Source organism: Heptranchias perlo, chromosome 1 (assembly GCF_035084215.1).
Source record: "Heptranchias perlo isolate sHepPer1 chromosome 1, sHepPer1.hap1, whole genome shotgun sequence".
NCBI lineage: Eukaryota > Metazoa > Chordata > Chondrichthyes > Hexanchiformes > Hexanchidae > Heptranchias > Heptranchias perlo.
The window spans coordinates 174,371,235-174,391,550 of record NC_090325.1 but is presented as its reverse complement, the minus strand read 5'-3'; the positions used below and the strand labels follow the sequence as shown (position 1 = coordinate 174,391,550).

The window sequence follows — 20,316 nt, the reverse complement described above, 5'->3', positions numbered from 1 at the left end:
CTGAACAGGATGAAACCAATTTATTGACCCTTCTTGGAGATCAGCATATTCAAGAATCTCATGCAATTTTCTACTGAACGATTAGAATGGTGCGATTTTGATCCCAGATGACCTGTGCGAAAGTGACTTATTCGTATTGTAAGATCTAACCTCACAAGAAAGTGAGACTGAAAGAATTTTTTTTTCATTCCCGGGAAGTGGACATCGCTGGAAAGGCCAGCATTTATTGTCCATCCCTAGTTGCCCTTGAGAAGGTGGGCCTCCTTCTTGAACCGCTGCAGTCCACGTGGTGAAGGTACTCCCACAATGCTGTTAGGTAGGGTGTTCCAGGATTTTGACTCAGTGACGATAAAGGAACGGCATTACATGTCCAAGATGTGATAAATTGAGACTGTCTCTGATATTGGCAGAGATATTAAAGAAGACGTTATGCCACAAATGAATATTACAAAAATGTAGTGAAATAGTTTTAGAAATTGAAATTTATTTTGCAGTGTAACAGCCTCAAGACATTTTTACTACTTGAGATATATATATATTTCTAAATATAAATATACACACATATTTTCCTTTACTATATCATGAGGTGAAAAAAGGAAAATGGGGCAGGGAGGCCTTCTACCAAAACCCTAACTCTAAAAGTGGCCATCAAGATTATCCCCTGCCCTTTCACATCAAAGGTCAGCAGCCCACCTCACTATATATAATTGGCAGTGAGTGGGTGGGTTTCTTTCCCTGCTGTCCCTTTCCCACCCTAAGAAACAATGCCACCTCACAGGTGGTGTTCTCAGTAGCATTATGATGTGCCCAAGGTAGGAGGAGGCTATAGAAGCCATTTCAGAATTACTGTTGAGGATCTGCAATGAGTAATCTTATTGCTACGTTGGCCAGAGTACTCCTGAGGTAGTTGAGACCTTTGCCAGGAAAGATCACTGGCAACATTCTTGTGACAAATTTGAAATAATTGCATTTCTTGGAAAACTGTGGAATTTTCTTTAGGAATTGCCTTGTTGCTTGGTTTCAAGGAAGAGATGACTAGGATCGGGAGGAGGAGGAGGAGAGGATGGCATTATATATGCCATCTAATCTCCACCCACAGATACCCACATCAGAAGGTATACAGACCAAGGATGTAATTCCTAGATTTCAGACATTTCCACCAGGAGCACCTATCTGTAGCTGTGAAATTAAAATTGGCTCTGATTTTTATGGACATTAAGGGAAGGATAACTCTTTTTAACAGTGTAGTTGAGTGGGTGCTAAAATAGAGCCTTTATAACTGCATGAATCCCATTTACCAGATCATTCCAGGCAGCCTCAGGCAATCTCAGTCACATTAGTTAATCAGCAATGCACCACTGCATCCAATAGGTCACTGCTGTCCTGTTCAGAGACATCACACTTTACTTTGTTTCCCATTGACCCAGCAAAGCAGAGGGAGCATGCAGTCGCCTTTTACCAAGCAATCAGATTTTCCCAGGTACAGGATGCCGTCAATGGGATCCATGCAGTCATAAAAGCTCTATTTTAGCATCCACTCAACTACACTGTTAAAAAGGGTTTTCCTTCCCTTGATGTCCAGCCAACCATGTAATTCTTCATGTTAATGCATGCTATTCTGGAAGCTGCCATGATGCTATAATTCTTTGCTAATTCACTATCTCAGGATGGTTGCTTGCAGACTGGGGATACTCCTTGCTGTTGACCCACTCTGGCACCCAAGGACAATGAAGGACCAGGGACAGCACAAATCATCATTGAGCAGACAATTGAAACAATGCTTCAAGTGGCTGGATAGTTCTGGAGGTGCACTACAGTACAACTGAGCAGGGGTCTTGCTGAACAACAGTGGCCTGCTGCACAATTTCAAAATCTGAAAAGGATTGGTCCTTCCGTCTACTGATGATGAGGAAGAAGGAGGACAAGGCACTAGATTTCCTGTGCATGACGATGTTGCCCATAAGGGAAAGGAGGTGGCACACAACAACCCCTTGCTTGTAGCAGGAGAATTGAGGCAGCATATCATCAGAGACAGCTTTCAAAGATATTAGGCAAACCGCCACAAGAGACCACGGCCCCGATATTTACTTGGAACCAGGAAAAGTGCCGGGAGTTGAGGTGGGGGGGGGGGGGGGTGGTGGGGAGGCGGGTAGATTTTCGGACAGGAGCCCCAGATGAATGAGTTTCATGCACAACTTGACAGGCGGGCGAGCAGTCGGAGATCGCGGGAGGGGCGAGCAGTCGGAGATCGCGGGAGGGGCGAGCAGTCGGAGATCGCGGGAGGGGCGAGCAAAACAACTTGCATTTATATAGCGCCTTTAATGTAGTAAAAACGCCCCAAGGCACTTCACAGGAGTGTTATCAAACAAAATTTCAACCAAACTACACAAGGAGATATTTGGACAGGTGACCAAAAGCTTGGTCGAAGAGGTAGGTTTTAAGGAGCATCTTAAAAGGAGGAGAGATAGAGAGGCAGCGAGGTTTAGGGAGAGAATTCCAGAGCTTAGGGCCTAGGCAGCTGAAAGCACAGTCACGAATGGTGGAGCAATTAAAATCAGGGATGCGAAGGAGGCAAGAATTGGAGGAGTGCAGAGATCTCGGAGGGTTGTAAGGCTGGAGGAGGTTACAGAGATAGGGAGAGGCGAGGCCATGGAGGGATTTGAAAACAAGGAGGCGAATTTTAAAATCGAGGCGTTTCCAGACCAGGAGCCAATGTAGGTCAGCGAACACAGAGGTGATGGGAGAACGGGACTTGGTGCGAGTTAGGATACGGGCAGCAGAGTTTTGGATTAGCTCAAGTTTATGGAGGGTGGAAAATGTGAGGCCAGCCAGGAGGCCATTAGAATAGTCCAGTCTGGAGGTAACAAAGGCATGGATGAGGATTTCAGCATCAGATGAGCTGAGGCAGGGGTGCAGACGGACGATGTTATGGAAGTGGAAGTAGGCGGTCCTGGTGTTGGAGCGGGTATGTGGTCGGAAGCTCATCTCGGTCAAATAGGATGCCAAGGTTGTAAACGGTCTGGTTCAGCCTCGGAAAATGGACAGGGAAAGGGATGGAGTCAGTGGCTGGGGAACAGTGTTTGCAGCCGGGACCAAAGACAACGGCTTCGGTCTTCCCAATATTTATTTCGAGGAAATTTTTGCTCATCCAGTACTGGATGTCGGACAAGCAGTGTGACAAATGAGAGACAGTGGTTGTGAGATAAAGCTGGGTGTCGTCAGCATACATGTGGAATCTGACCTGTTTTCGGATGATGTTGCCAAGGGGCAGCATATAGATGAGAAATAGGAGAGGCCAAGGATAGATCCTTGGGGGACTCCAAAGGTAACAATGCGGGAGCGGGGATAGAAGACATCGCAGGTGATTCTCTGGCTACGACTGGATAGGTAAGAATGGAACCAGGCGAGCGCAGTCCCACCCAGGTGGATGACGGAGGAGAGGTGTTGGAGGAGAATGGTGTGGTCAACCGTGTAAAAGGCTGCAGACAGGTCGAGAAGGATGAGCTGGGATAGTTTACCATGGTCACAGTCACATAGGATGTCATTTGTGACTTTGATAAGGGCCGTTTCAGTACTGTGGCGGAGCGGAAGCCTGATTGGAGGGATTCAAACATGGAGTTATGGGAAAGATTGGCACGGATTTGGGAGGCGACAACATGTTCAAGGACTTTGGAGAGGAAAGGGAGGTTGGAGATGGGGTGGTAGTTTGCAATGACGGGGATCAAGGGTGGGTTTTTTGAGGAGAGGGGTGACTGATGACGGCAGATTTGAAGGGGTGGGTGAGGAGAGGGAACCATTAACAATATCAGGAAGGAAAACTGGGTGGTCAGCACTTTAGTGGGAATCGGGTCGAGGGAGCAGAATGATGATGGTCAAGATGAGCTCGGAGAGGGCATGAGGGGAAACAGGAGAGAAACTAGAGAAAGATTTGAATTCAGGACTAGGGCGGGGGGAAACCATAGGGGAAGTTTGGCTTGGTGGGCAAGAGGAAGGGAGGGAAGCGGCAGTGGCAGCTGAACGGATGATCTCAATTTTAGTGACAAAGGATTTCATGAGCCCCTCGCACTTTTCGTTGGAGGTGAGGATGGAGGGGGTAAGGGAGAGAGGTTTAAGAAGACTGTTCGTGGTGAAGAGAAGCCGGGGTTATCTTTGCATTCCAAGACGGAATAGTGAGCAGTTTTGGCAGAGGAGAGCAGGACCCGACAGTGTTTTATGTGATCCAGCCAGATCTATCGATGAATGGCTAAACCAGTTGTCCTCCATAAAGATTCAAGTCTGCGTCCCTTGGACTTAAGGGAGCGGAGATGAGGGTCGTACCAGGAGGAACGACCAGGGTGAGAGAGAGTAATGGTTTTAAAGGGGACAAGGGCATCAAAGATGGGGGTGAGGGTGTGATTGAGCAGATTGATAGCTGCAGAAATGTCGTGGTGAATGGAAAGGCTAGACAGTTGGGAATTTGAAACAGCCATTGTAAGTGACTTGGGGGAAGAGTTTTTTCAGGGGCGGACACAGAAGGAAGTGGGGTTGGGAGGGGGAAGGGAGATGTGGGTGGAGAGGGATACAAGGAAGTGATCAGCGATGGCCTCATCCGTGATTGACACGATGGGAGTGGAGGGGCCACGTGTGATGGCAAGGTCGAGGGGGTGGCTGTGAATATGGGTAAGGGAGTTTATATGGAGGGAGACATTAAGGGAAGATAGGAGGGCAGTGAACTCAAAGGAGACAGAGCATGATGAGTTGAGATGGAGGCTGAAATCACTGAGGATGAGAAGTCGCTCGGTGCAGAGGCTGAGAGAGGAAAGCAGTGAAGATATCTCAGTGAGAAACCTGGCGTGGTACTTGAGTGGGCAGTAGAGAACGAGGATTTTAAAGGAGAGGAGAGAGGGGTGGAACAAGGTCAGATGCCCAAAGGAAGAGAACGTGCCTGAAGAGTAGGGGAACAGACCAAAGTGTGATTTGGTGATAAGGGCCACACTGCCACTGCGGTGGTCTGGGCAGGGCAAATGGTGGAAGATATAGCCAGGCAGGGAAGCTTCATTAAAGGGAAAGATATCATCATCCATCAGCTAGGTTTCCATCAAGACCATGATTATCAATGCAATCATCCACAATAAGCTCATGGACGGCAAGGGCCTTGATCACAAGTGAATGGACATTCTGGAGGGAGATGCGGAGAGGGGCGGTGATAGCTGATCCGCTGGCAGCGTCCACAGGGTCAGCGCTGGTAGGGGTGAGTGGGACAGGAAGGAGATTGGCAAGATTAGCCCCCAGCAGGCGCGCTGGGCAGGAACATTGGAGAGTAGGATGGGGTAATTGGGGTTGCTGCTTGTAAGGAGGCATTGAGGAGTGCCTCGACGGGCCTTTTGGAGGATGCCAAGAGGGAAGCTATAAGGCTTATCCAAGAGGGAATTAAGCCTGGGGAAGTGGCAGGAGAGTAGGAAGGTTGATGAGTGTTGAAGGGTTGGGGTAGCAATTTGCGGGGGGCAGAGTACCCGAGAGGGGAAAAATGAAAGGAGGCATGGCGACAGGAGAGGGGCCTAGGCGGGGTAAAAAGAAGAAAAAAAGTGAAAAAAGGTGAAATAGAAGTTATGGGCTCGAGTCCGGAGTGGCAGCCAAAACGCACACGTGAATAGACACAGGGAAGCTCAAGTTACATAGGCGTGGTTACATAGCAAGATTGAGATAGAGATGTCCTGGTAATAAACAGGGAATAGAGAGGAGAAAATAGGAGGCAGTGCAAGGTTAAAGTCAGAGGTCCCATGGTGGGATAAAGTTGATGTAGATAGGGTGGAGTCAGCTTGGAACATCGACGATCAGATGTCCCGGTTCGGAGACAGGTGTGGAGGGCGAGTGAGTCCAGAAGCTATATGAAGGGTAGAGTATCAGAGGTCGTACTGCTGGAGGAATTTCCGTGGGAATGAAGAGCCAGGAGATGTGCAGAATCGATCACTGGGCAGAAGAACAGTGGCGAAGTTGGAGGTCACTGTAAGATCCAGAAGGGGCGGGGAAATGGACTACGGCCCAGGAGAGTGAATTTCTGGCCAGGAACCACACCGTAGCAAAATAAAGCTGAAAAACCAGTTAGACCAGTAGGACAGTCATAAGGAGTCACCTCCTGACTTCCCAAAGCCTTTCTACCATCTACAAGGCACAAGTCAGGAGTGTGGTGGATACTCTCCACTTATCTGGATGATTGCAGCTCCAACAATACTCAAGAAGTTAGACACCATCCAGGACAAAGCAGCCCACTTGATTGGCACCCCATCCACCACCCTAAACATTCACTCCCTTCACCACTGGCGCATTGTGGCTGCAGTGTGTACCATCCACAGGATGCACTGCAGCAACTCGCCAAGGCTTCTTCGACAGCACCTCTGTGGGGGTGGGGGGGGGGGGGGGGCGGGCAGTCCGTGATCGCGGGGTCTGTTAAGAGGATAGCTTGGGGGGGCCATGGTGGCGGGGGGTTGCGGGAGCACTCCTGCTTCTCTTGGCCCACAAGCAGTGATGTATATGCAGTTACCTCATGGATCTGGTCCTCCTCACCTCCTTTTACCTGTCGGGGTTCCCTTGGCCCAGGATACCCAGGCTCCATAGTTCAAAAATTAAAATTTTCGGTAAAATGAAGGCATGCGGCCTCCTTAAAAGATTTTATCTACCGACCCATCTCCTGAGAGCAGGTTGGTCGCCCGTCCACCGACCCACCTCCATTAAAACCGGACGTGGGCGGGTTGAGGACGGGTTTGAGAAACTTAAAATTTTTACCTCCCACCCGCACCCAACCCATCCATCCTTTGGGGTTAAAATTCCCCCCCATAATTTAGTAGATGTCCATTTGCAGTTGCCAACTGATTGATTTAATGGAGGTGGAAAATATTGCACTGTACTCCTCAGGGAGAGGTCCATTCTATTCGTGATCATACAATAAAAATAGAATCAGAAGCTTCAACTAGAAAAATGCACACCAATATACGAAGAGTTTCCAAATTTACTCTAACACATCAAATAGACCTACACCCAGTTCTTATTACCGTCTTTACTCTTTCTGCCTACAACCCTGCTTCCCTATGAAACTAACCTTTCACACCCGCATGGTACATAAGAACATAAGAAATAGGAGCAGGAGTAGGCCAATCGGCCCCTCGAGCCTGCTCCGCCATTCAATAAGATCATGGCTGATCCGATCCTAACCTCAAATCTAAATTCATGTCCAATTTCCTGCCCGCTCCCCGTAACCCCTAATTCCCTTTACTTCTAGGAAACTGTCTATTTCTGTTTTAAATTTATTCAATGATGTAGCTTCCACAGCTTCCTGGGGCAGCAAATTCCACAGACCTACTACCCTGAGTGAAGAAGTTTCTCCTCATCTCAGTTTTGAAAGAGCAGCCCCTTATTCTAAGATTATGCCCCCTAGTTCTAGTTTCACCCATCCTTGGGAACATCCTTACCGCATCCACCCGATCAAGCCCCTTCCTGAATACTTCCAGGTACTTCCTGAATGTCAGGACATTGTAAAGTGGATGATTGGGCCATTGCTGTTGTAACCTTTGAAGGCTTAAGTGACACTTGTCTCAGAAATGCTGTTGTCCTTATTAGTTTCCAGCTGCACCACTCTTTGCAATGGTAGCCTGGACCTGGTAGATAGTTGCCTCGTGTTGGCATCAGAACAGAGCTGGAGAGAAGGAACCATTGTGTCACTGTCCTGAGAGACTGTGATGTCATGAGTTCCCATGCCTCTTAGCCCACTGGCTCATTGGCTCATTTGGGCTAATTGTTGGTGAGAGAGCATACTGAATAGTTCCAATCAAGTCTGGGAAGCCCTGTGCAATGGTACGGTTAAGGATATCTTGTAAGGCATCAATGGAAGAGCTCACAGCTGCCATTCTAGAAGCCACGACATTCCTTCCATCCTCATCGTGAGGCCTTATTGCCCCAGATCTCTCTGAACTGCCATGTGCTCCAGGCTGGTGTGCATGGCCTCACAAACTTCCTTAATTGTGTTGCAAATAAAGATAATGGACTCCCCCCACATCCACCAGCTGCAGCACATTCAGGGAAACCATCTCCACTACCTGCACACGTGTTCAGTGCTCCTTGATCATTCTTCTTTTAAATACTGGGCCCCTGAGATAAGGGTCCCTAGATTCCTTAGCCAAGAGCAGCTATTTCTGCACCCTCAGGGCAGCTGCAGCTGGCTCCTCAACTTCCACTTCCAGCAATTCCTGCTTACAAATCTTCAGTGAGTCACCTTGTGATATTTGCTCAGACCCACTAAGAAATTCTCCCCAAGTGGGTATACCTGGGCTGGTGCTTGAGTATAACAAGTGCCTTGACGGAGGTGATAAAGCTGGTGTTGGAATTGTTGATACGATGGTGCCAGGCTGTATTTCAATAGGTTCCCCTGTATCTTGCTGAGCATCACCTAGGAGGGTGAAAAAAGGAACACTTTTAGGAAGGAAGCTTATAAAGTGTAGAATTTGAAAATGTAACTGAGCATTGAAATAAGATCTTACATTAGTGTAACAGGTCTAGGTGTTGTAGCTACTCACTGTAGTGTGGAGGATCTCCGTCGTTACCAACCTGTGCCTTGTATCTCCTCTCTTATTTTTTCATTGTCCATTATTTCTCCTGTATATCTCCTCAGCAGTTCTAGTGCCATTTCCTCATGGGCATTTAGAGGATGGTGCTTGCCAAACCTCTCTCTAGGCTTCCCCTCCCCCCAACCCTTCCCCTGCCCTAGTCCTGATCCTATGTCTTTCTCTAGTTTCCTCACCAAGCTCATCTTGCCCATGAGTCCCACCTCCTGGTCCCTTAACCCCATTCCCACTAAACCGCTGGCTACCTCAAAAAGCCCAACACTGATTCCTCTGCCATTGTAAACTACCACCCCATCTCCAACCCCCCTTTTCTTCTCCAAAGTCCTTGAACGTGTTGTCACTTCCCAAATCCATGCCCAGTGTTCCCGCAACTCCATGTTTGAATCTCCCCCAGTCAGATTGCTGCCTGCCACAACACAAACAACCCTAATCAAAGTTACAAATGACCATCTGGGACTGTGACCATGATGCACTCTCCCTCCTCATCCTCTTTGCCCTCTCTGCAGCCTTTGACACGATCGACCATGCTTTCCTCCTCTAATATCTCTCCTCCATTGTCCAGCTTAGTGCCTTTGTTTGGTTCCACTCTTACCTATATGATCGTAGCCAGAGCATATCCAGCAATGACTTCTCTTCCCACCCCCGCACTATTACCTCTGAATGGTCAGCTTCTAGATGTACACTGATGATAGCCAGCTCTACCTCGCCACCATCCATCTCGACCCTTCCACTGCCTCAGTGTTGTCTGACAGCTTGTTCAACATCCAATCTTGGATGAGCCACTATCTCCATCTCTCCCTTCCTAAGGTATCTCTGAAAACTTCAATTGTTTTGTAATTGTTTCTTGGAAAAAAAAAAGAGTGCGGGACAGGATACAGGCAGTATAGTCTTGGATGAGCTGAAGTTTACAGAAGGTGAAGAATAGAAAGCCAGACAAGAGAGCATTGGGAAGACTGAAGACATCACCTTCAGCCTCCACCACAAACTCCGTACCCTTGCCACCAATTCTGTCCTCCTCCCAGCATACTATTCAACCCTGAGCGGAGCTTCCAACCGCACAGCCTCTTCATCACAAACCCTCATCCTCTTTGTCACCTCCAGATTCGATTATTTCAACGCTCTCCTGTCTGGCTTTCTATTCTTCACCTTCTGTAAACTTCAGCTCATCCAAGACTATACTGCCTGTATCCTGTCCCGCACTCTTTTTTTCCAAGAAACAATTACAAAACAATTGAAGTTTTCAGAGATACCTTAGGAAGGGAGAGATGGCAGGCAATGTTGCAGAGGTAGAAGAAGCTAGTTTTTGGTGATGGGGCAGATGTGAGGGGGAAAACCAATCCTAGGGTCGAGCAGGATATCATACTTTAGAAGTGTGTTAATGCTCTGCTATGTTCCACTATGCTTTGTTGTGCTCAGTTGAGCAAAACTACAGCTAAGTGATACAGCAATTATGCTGTAACTGTAAATAAAATCAGACAATAGATAAATGGTTTAAAAATTTATTACAGTTTAGTATAATAGTGCAACTATGTCATAACAATTGTATATAGCCATATTTAAGAGCAAATCATAAATAAGAACATAAGAAATAGGAGCAGGAGTAGCCATACGGCCCCTTGAGCCTTCTCTGCCATTCAATACGATCATGGCTGATCTTTGACCTCAACTCCACTTTCCCGCTCAGTCCCCATATCCCTTGATTCCCTTAGAGTCCAAAAATCTATTGATCTCAGCCTTGAATATACTCAACGACTGAGCATCCACAGCCCTCTGGGGTAGAGAATTCCAAAGATTCATAACCCTCTGAATGAAGAAATTTCTCCTCATCTCAATCCTTATCCTGAGACTACGCTCCCTAGTTCTAGACTCTCCAGCCAGGGGAAACAGCTTCTCAGCGTCTAACTTGTCAAGCACTCTCAGAATCTTAAATGTTTCAATGAGATCACCTCTCAGTCTTCTAAACTCCAGAGAGTATACTATGCATTGAACATTAATGTCAATTATTATAAATGCATAAGTTCAGTTTGCATATACTGGATGTTTTAAAGTCTGTTTTTTTCCCATTGTCTCATGGCTAGTACAGAAAGATGAGCAAGACACTGAGTGGTAAAACACACTGTAGCTGGCAACATCCCTAGGTTCCTTCCCTTTTCTAGAACCTGCTGTAAAGCTGACAGGCAATGCTCTGTTCTTGGTATGTTAAACTCTGTGGTGGTCAGGTCCCATCATTATTCCCACCCTCATCATCTTGAAGTATTGAACCAGATACTTCTCACTCATTTATGACATTGGCACAATCACATGCAGTATCTCGACCTTCCTTTATAGTAATAGAGACAGAGTCTTACCTGGCACATCGAATTCTGTGGTGAGAAGATAAGTCGAGAAATAAAAAGTTGAAAAAAACCCAAGTTTTTTTTATAAAGCCAGTTGTAGGTCACTTAGTAGCAGATTACAATTTTATGGGCAGTGATATTCTTTTTCCTGTGAAAGAAATGGGAACAAGCTGTGAAATCTTTCCTGTGCTGAAACAATAGAGGTACAGTATCATGAATCTGATCAATACAACTGAAGCCCAATGATCATTACAAGTGAATACAACCACACAGGTATATAAGGGTTATAAAACAGAAAATGCTGGAAACACTCAGCAGGTCAGTCAGGTGGAGAGAGAACAAAGTTAACTTGTCATCAGGTATATATGGGTTATGGTTTTGCCATGGGCAGAATGATCATTAGTTACAAGTGAATAATCAAACAAGTGGTGATCCCTAAAACTGAATTTTGCTGCATTAGTTCATCAAGCAAATGCTAGTCTTAGTATGTTGAACATGAGGCCTCAATTGTTTGCTGGGAAGTAAAGTTAGATTGCAATAAGAGGAAATATTTAGGGGTGTGCCGTTGGAGTTGGTGCAGGGATTCCTCCTTGCTTACAGTCTTGATGGGGGAAAGTCGTTGGGCAAAAATCAGGTAATAGCAAATGCATTGTGGAAAAGAAAATCGGGCAAAGTGTAAAACGGACTACCAATTCGCTATCACCCGTTGTTCTCCCAGCTATAAAAGTTAAAATTACTACCATATCTAAACAGTGTGAGATGACAAAAAATAAGCAAAATAGAATGCTGTACTATATTGCCAAGTCAGTTGAGTTCGACTTCCCAGAGGTCATGTTGAAGCTGTAAGGTGCCCCAGTCAGACTACCCCTGGAGTATTGCGTATAGTTTTTTTGCAATGACTTAAGAAGGCCACTCAAGCCCCAGAAGCAGTGCAAAGGAGAACAATAAGGCTAATCCTTCTAGGAAGAGCCATGGAGAATGAGTTAATAAGACTGAGCTCTTCAATCACAGAAAAAGATGTCTCAGATGACCTTATGTAGTTTTTTGAGATACTTAACAGGTTTGAGAAAATAAACCTGAAACAATACTTTTAGGTAACCCAGAGCAGCAGGTCAACATGGCACAGGTTTAGACAAATTTAGAACAGGCGTCAGGAAGTATTTCCTTACATGGAAACCTATTATGTTGATTGTGCTCTAAGACAGGTGATTGAGATTCATTTAAGAAACAGCTAGGTACTGCAATGGGAAGATGGTAGGGGGCGCATTTTGTACGGGTTAGATCAATCTGAAATATCTATGAAAGGACGGCTGTGGGCACCAAGTGAGGACAGGCTTTAGAAAAAGATCGTCTGTGGTGCCCTTTATGACCGAATAGTCTGGCTACACTTACAGACCAGGTTTACACAAGAATATTGGCCATTCAGATGAGTTACTGGATGATTGTTGACACTAATGATACCATACCCCGGCAAGAGTCAACACCTTTAATTCCTCCCCCAACAAATTTTCTTCCATCCTCTCCTGAAGGTACTGAATGTGGTACTATGGGTATTTAACATTTTAAGTGAATGGGAGCCCTGACATGCTCTTTCTTTCACATTGGTTGGGTTGTATTGCTGACTCACAGTATTGTTTTAGAAAAGTATAGAAAGTAAACAAAGAACATTTTGTTCACTGTTTAGAATGTAATCTAGAAAGAGTTGAGTGGGTACCTTCCCCTTATCTGAGCAGAAATCAAAACTTCCCAATTGTGTTGATCAAGAATAAGAAAATGAGTGGACTGCTGCAATGATATATCTTCTGTTGCATTGTGGGATCAATAGATGATGCAGTGGGTGGAAGTATAGTGAAGGCAATGGCCTGTGGTCCATTAAAACTGTGTTGAATATGAGACTTCAGTTGTTTGCTGGTGGTTGCTATGAGGTTAAGAGGAAGTGAAGTAGGCTTTGTTTTAGAGGATCGAACATGAGACAAGAGATCAAATTATAAAGCTAAGAAACACAGAAAGAAGCATGGGCAGGAGATTGACACCACTTTGAATTGCTTGGAGTATTGTTCTCTGCATACTGAATTATTTCAGGATCCAAAGGCTGTTGTATTTGTCATTTACACTGTTTTTTTCCCCACTGATCTTTGGTATTTCTGTCGTCATCAAATAGTAAAGCATAATTGTACAATATTTGTAATTAATATATTACTATTTATTTTAATAAAGGGTGGGTTGAAGAGGAAAGTGATGACGACTGTTTTGAAGGAGGAAGGTATGATGCCCGAGGATAGAGATAGGTTGATGATGTCAGTGAACAAGGGTCTGAGGATGAGTAGTTGGGTGGTCAACAGTTGAGAGAGAAGGGGATTGATAGAGCTTCATGGATAATGAGTTTGATGACAAGAAGGGAAAATGGTAGAAAACTATACAATAAAGGTTGAATGGAGGAACAATTTGGAGGAAGAAAGCAATAGGAAGTTGAAACAAAGGGAAGGGAGGGCAAAGGCATTACTGCATAAAGCCCCAATTTTAGACAAGAAATCCACTAGTTACTTGCATTTAGAATGCAAAAGAGGATGGAGGAAGCAGAAGGGAAGTAGATGGTTGACAATGGAGAAAAGGAGTTTAGAATTGCTTCTACTCTTTAAGATAAATTTAGAGTAGTATGCTGCTTTTGCTAGGGAGAGGGAGCAAAGGTTGAATCAGATTTGGCTGTGAACAATCAGGCCAGTTGCATGGCAGGTATGTTGAAGTTTATGATCCATGCATCTGAGGCCATCTGTTGTACCATGGTAGTGACAGGGATGAGAGACTGCCTGAAATTTAGTAGGAATGAGGGCATTGAAAGGTAGCAGAGAGACAATTATGAAAGAAATTGGTGGAAGCTTCAAGATCACTGCAGGTGTTAGGTCAGAGAAAGTGTGGAGTGGAATTAGTGAAGGTGTTTTTGAGCGAGTTATGAGGAAGTTTTTCCAAGAGCAGGAAGAAAAAGTGTAATTTATTCTCCTCATCTGAAAGCAACAATTGAGGAATAATAAGCTTAGCTGAGTTAGTAGCACTCTTCGCAGTCAGAAGCTATGGGTTCAAGCCCCACTTCAGGACTTGAGCACATAATCTAGTCTGACACTTCAGTGCAGTATTGAGAGTGTTTTGAGATGACCCAAGAATGTGAGATGAGATGACCCAAGGTGCTATATAACACAAGTTTGTTCTTTCATTACAATTTCACAAGTGACTTCTGTTCCTTCTTCACATATGAACCTTGAGAGTGTTAGCAGGCTATGAGAGTGTGGGTGCATCACAGACTTGCTGGATCCTACTCTTATCAGAGACCACACTTTTCAGCAGGAATCATTGGATAATGATCAGAAGAGGGGAACCTGGCTGGTTCTTCTCCTTAGCCCAGGAGAACTAAGCCCAATTGTCATGCCCCCTACTTCTGCCCTAGTTCAGATCAGCTAATTGAGCACAGGCCATGGTTTGTGTTATTTATCCAGTATGACATCAGGGCACATTTGCATTATCATTCTGTAGTAAATACTTGTTAGCCCTTAACACAGAGCAAGTAAAATTACTTTCTGGGCACAGTCTTCTGTCGTGGGCTACTAACAATTAGGCACCTTTTCCTGCTTTGCTGCATTTTTACATTTCACAGGTTGGCCTGTTCGCATCTAAGATTCAACCATGTCTACCTTCAGTGCTTGGACTTTCAATTTGCTGAAATTAAATGGCCTGAAGAGATGTTGTTGTTTTCGTATCTTCACATTCTTCCCTTGGAGAATAGTGTGAAGTAGTGCAAGGATTCGCAAAACGATTAACAGTCTGACAGACGACGACATGAAAGCTCATTCCTTGGCTATAACCATCCAATACTTTGGTTAATCCTACACGACGCGAGGGTTTTATGGTCTCCCACAACCCACTGCAAGTATCAGAACTGGAGCTCTGGTCTCCACTTGCTGGGACTGTCTGGAACAGGGTTTGAATCCAACACCTTCTGATTCAGAGACAGGAATGCTACCACTAAACTACCACAATGGCTCATTCCCACCATGAGTCAGGAGGAAGAAGGAACAAGGCAAGTAAAAGAATTAAACATTTTAGGGAGAAGGTACAAAAAAGGTTCATTAAGTTAAATTATGTAGAAGAAAAGATAAAATTAAAGACAGAAAAATAAAAATAGGTCAAGGAATGAGAAAAAAGTGACTATGGTGGAAAAGGGAAGACAGGATGAACAGAATTCAAGGTTTTTAATATTTTGGCTTCTCTGATGGCTTAGCTAGTAAAGGCAGTGCTTCATCGAGCCATACCTACTTGAATTTCCCAGCTTTGGTTATTATATGTGTTGAGTTAGCTCATCTCAGCCAGGATGGTAGATGGGGCTAGAATTGGCCTCAGCACCCCTGGTTTAAGGAAATGGAATTTTAAAAAATCAGCCACGGTTCTCACTCTTGAATGGCAAACAATGATCCCTTTTAGAAAGTACAAATCTGTGCACATTAAGTGAGGACAAGGTTTGGCTCAGTTCTGATGCCTCCATGATTAATAACCTGCCAACAGGGGAGGGGAGGGAGTTGGGAAGTGTCTAGTCATGATGCTCCAGCCATCATGGTGTGTGGAGCAAGCTTGATGGACCAGCTGATCTTTTCCTGTGTGTCAATTTTGTATATTTATACTAAAGCACCGTTCATGGAGTACATGGTGCAAAGTGATCAAATTTGTAAAAAATACCAATCTAGATGGGGCAGCGGAATTGGAAGAGGCAGCTCAGAAATTACAGAACGAGTTGGTCAAAATATATAAGAGGGCAGAATAACGGCAGATGAACTTCAATGCAGGAAAGTGTAAATTGCTACACATAGGAAGAAAAAACAGTTGACGTGTACTACATGAATATTGTTAAATAGCTAAGGATGAATTTGAAAGAGATCTAGGAGTCTGAGTAGATGCAATGCTAAACATGTCCAACCAAAGCAGAACAGCAATCAACAATGTCAATAGGATGTTGAACTACATAAACAAAACAGTAAAATATTAGTCAGAAGAGTTAGTGATCAAACTTTATAGTGCTCCAGACTACCATGCCCAGTTCTGGCCTCCAAGGAACAATAGAGATATTCAAGCACTGCAGGGAAGAGCTTGAGGCTGATCTCCAGTATAAGGGGTCTGAGTTATGAGAAAGGACTGAAGAGATTTGGGCCTTTCATTCAGGAAAGGAAGTATCCAAGAGTGATCCAACAGAGGTATACAAGATTGTTAATGGTATAGGAAAAGTTAACCTGGAATATTACTGCAAATTAAACTGTGGGAGTAGAACTAGGGACACAGGCTCAAATTAGAAAAGGAAGGGTACTTTTAGGACAGATGTCAGGAAATTCTTCTTCACATGAAGAGTGATGAACATGTGGAATAATCTTCCAGATGCTGTACTGGAGACAAAAATCCCAGAATCATTAAAAAAATAACTGGATGCTACAATGGAGGGACATCAGAATCTCTCTGGATGGATAAAATTCAGATGGGTCAAACAGCTTTCCTCATCCATAATTATCTTTATCCTGTGTTCCGAGATATGATTGGAGTGATATCTGTGACTCATCACCAATTGCCACATACAGCAACAGCACACAGAGTGTTGATTCACCAGTTAGCATGTGAGAAAGGCTGTGGATGGTAGAAGATTTTGACTAATAAAGGTGGGCACTGGCACACCGGTCTCTGTGCAAATCTTTGGTGCAAAGAGAGAACAGGGAGGCTCTTTTTTCATTATCTATTCTCTCTGCATTAGAAATTTATACCGTGCTGATGCTCACCCTTATTAGTCAAAATCTTTAACCATCCACAGTATTTCTCAACTGCTATCTGGTTAATTGACACTATGTGCTGTTGCTGTATGTTGCGATTGGCAAGTTTCTGACATGTCTGTTCTATAAATTTCAGTGCAGTGTTATCGTTGATTGTTTAGATAGAAGGGAAAACACTGGTACTTGTGGCTCACTATAATAAACTAAGGGAAAGTGTCACAGATGCTTAGTGTGATACAAAATAACAGTAAACCAACTAAGGTAAGCATTTATATTGAAACATATGGATGACATGCAAGGGTATGAGGATGAGAAGGTGATTATTTAGGATTGCAGGTAAGTTGGAAAGTTTGATAATTGGTACAATTTTAGAGGACACTAAGAACATCCCAACACTGGACAAACAGGGGGCTCTGGTGGGGGGGGGGAGGAGCTAAATACGATTAACATCACTAAGGAATTGGTACTTAGTAAATTAATGGGACTCAAGGCTGATAAATCCCCTGGACCTGATGGCTTACATCCTAGGGTCTTGAGGGAAGTGGCAGTATGGATTGTGGATGCTTTGGTAATAATTTTCCAAAATTCTCTGGACTCGGCAAAGGTCCCGGCAGATTGGAAAACTGCTAATGTAACACTCTTATTTAAAAAGGGTAGTAGGCAGAAGGCTGGAAATTATAGACCAGTTAGCCTAACATCTGTGGTGGGTAAAACTTTGGAGTCTATTATTAAGGAGACAGTAGCAGAACATTTGGATAAACATAATTTAATAGGACAAAGTCAGCATGGCTTTACGAAGGGGAAGTCATGTCTGACAAATTTGCTTGAGTTCTTTGAGGACATAACGTACAGGGTGGATAAAGGGGAACCAGTGGACGTAGTGTATTTAGACTTCCAGAAGGCATTCGACGAGGTGCCACATAAAAGATTATTGCTCAAGATAAAGAATCACTGGATTGGGGGTAATATTCTAGCATGGGTGGAGGATTGGTTATCTAACAGGAAGCAGAGAGTTGGGATAAATGGTTCATTCTTGGACTGGCAACCAGTAGCCAGTGGTGTTCCGCAGGGGTCGGTGCTGGGTCCCCAACTCTTTACAATCTATATTAACGATTTGGAGGAGGGGACCGAGTGTAACGTATCAAAGTTTGCAGATGATACAAAGATGGGAGGGAAAGTAGAGAGTGAGGAGGACATAAAAAACCTACAAGGGGATATAGACAGGCTGGGTGAGTGGGCGGAGATTTGGCAGATGCAATACAATATTGGAAAATGTGAGGTTATGCACTTTGGCAGGAAAAATCAGAGAGCAAGTTATTATCTTGATGGCAAGAGACTGGAAAGTACTGCAGTACAAAGGGATCTGGGGGTCCTGGTGCAAGAAAATCAAAAAGTTAGTATGCAGGTGATCAAGAAGGCCAACGGAATGTTGGCGTTTATTGCTAAGGGGATAGAATATAAAAACAGGGAGGTATTGCTGCAGTTATATAAGGTATTGGTGAGACCGCACCTGGAATACTGCATACAGTTTTGGTGTCCATACTTAAGAAAAGACATACTTGCTCTCGAGGCAGTACAAAGAAGGTTCACTCGGTTAATCCCGGGGATGAGGAGAGGTTGAGTAGATTGGGACTCTACTCATTGGAGTTCAGAAGAATGAGAGGCGATCTTATTGAAACATGTAAGATTGTGAAGGGGCTTGATCGGGTGGATGCTGTGAGGATGTTCCCAAGGATGGGTGAAACTAGAACTAGGGGGCATAATCTTAGAATGAGGGGCTGCTCCTTCAAAACTGAGATGAGGGGAAACTTTTTCACTCAGAGGGTGGTAGGTCTGTGGAATTTGCTGCCCCAGGAAGCTACATCATTGAATAAATTTAAAACAGAAATAGACAGTTTCCTAGAATTAAAATGGAATTAGGGGTTACGGGGAGCGGGCAGGAAATTGGACATGAATTTAGATTTGAGGTTAGGATCAGATCAGCCATGATCTTATTAAATGGCGGAGCAGGCTCGAAGGGCCGATTGGCCTACTCCTACTCCTTTTTCTTATGTTCTTATGTAACACATCTCCTGCCTAGTCCTTTTAGTATGAATGGATGAACCTAAAAAGGACAGACATAAGTGCAAGTTGTTTCTTTCCATAACTAAAAGCTGAGGAGAAAACAAACAAAAAATACATAAGACAAATGCAGGAGGGAAGAGTGGGCAGGTAAGTGTTTGAGTCTTGACGATCATTTTCACTTTCCATTCTGGCCTGGGCCCCTGGAAGTCACGTTCATTCATTGTGCAAGAAACAATTTGAGATGTTTCTGAGACTTAATAAAGCAAACATTTATTTTTTCTCGGTTTGGCTGAGTTCAAGTGGTGCAGTTCGTTTGTAAGTCACTAGATGTTGCTGTCGAATACATATTTTTGCAGAAAAATGGCTTTCGTTTACCAGCTGATTTGTTTGCTCATTTGACAGTTAACACAAAGTTCATAAAAATAAATATTTAATGTGCACCAATAATAAAGGTTGTTTAAGGTTTTGGAGTATCTTCAACGTCTATTGCTAGGTAGGGTAAAAAGGGTCAGCATTTTAATTTAAGGATATCAGCGAGTAAACCCCAGACACATTGCGGCTTACTTACAGCAAAGTGGAGGCGGAATTCCAAGAGTTCGTTATGAACATTACAAAACAAAATGGTAGGTTTATAAGAGGCGGATAAAACCGAAATAAACTATTTATTTGCCGAGCCTCACGTTTTCACCCCTTTGAAAAATCTGAAACAAGCGGCAAGTTTCTTAACAAGACTTTATTTTTGTGTAGGATATTCGTTCGGCGGGGGGAGGAATCACAGTTTTGAACTTTATAGTTTGAAATGGGAAAAAAGCTTGCGTTAAAAAAAATACACTGCAATTAGCTGACAGATTTTCCGTGGAGGTGTTGGCCGGGCAACAGCTGAAGAACCTTTCCTCACACGGGGACACGGTGCAGGTTTAATGTTTGACTCGGGTGGAAGGAATGCCGTCTTATTTTACAACTTCAAGAAATGAAATTAAATCGTAGTCTCCCAATAATCTCACCGTGAAGTCATCTCCTTACGCCGGTGCATCTCTGCTCTTGGCTTTCACCATCACCTTTGGACAGCCGGTTGCAGAAGGGTCTGTCACACCTCCGCCCTGGGCGGGGCAGCTCGATTCCCCCCCCCCAGGAGTTCCGGCTGTTGCCACTCGCTGGTCCAGTTTGTCAGGAGTCATGGCGGAAGATTCTGTCTTGTTGGCTGCTGTTTCACTGCTATCTGCCGCACAGCAGGGTAAGAGATTTGTTCGCTCGTCTACTCTATCAGATATATAAATGTCGTTTCTCCCCTCCCCCCCCCCTTTCCTCTGCTGGGATGCACAGTCCTGTTGTAATTTGACTACTTCTTCCAGTGTGAGCCTTTACCGTGTCGGTGGGCTGTATTCCAGGCTCACCTGACTTCCAAACATTTTTCCAACCGGATTTACCATAGAAAGTTATGGCACAGAAGGAGGTCATTCAGCCCATCATGCCTGTGCCGGCGGAAAAAGAGCTATCCAGCCTAATCCCACTTTCCAGCTGTTGGTC

General features: G+C 44.5%; 1 protein-coding gene across 1 annotated transcript in view; it reads left to right on the top strand.

The window, feature by feature from the left end:
* Positions 1–19,298: 19,298 nt before the first annotated feature.
* Positions 19,299–20,316, top strand: part of mgst2 (microsomal glutathione S-transferase 2) — a 39,184-nt gene continuing 38,166 nt past the window's right edge. Inside the window, exon 1 of the mRNA XM_067994019.1 lies at positions 19,299–20,023. Coding sequence (XP_067850120.1) covers positions 19,966–20,023 — 58 coding nt within the window. The 5' untranslated portion in view covers positions 19,299–19,965. The remainder of the gene's footprint in view (positions 20,024–20,316) is intronic.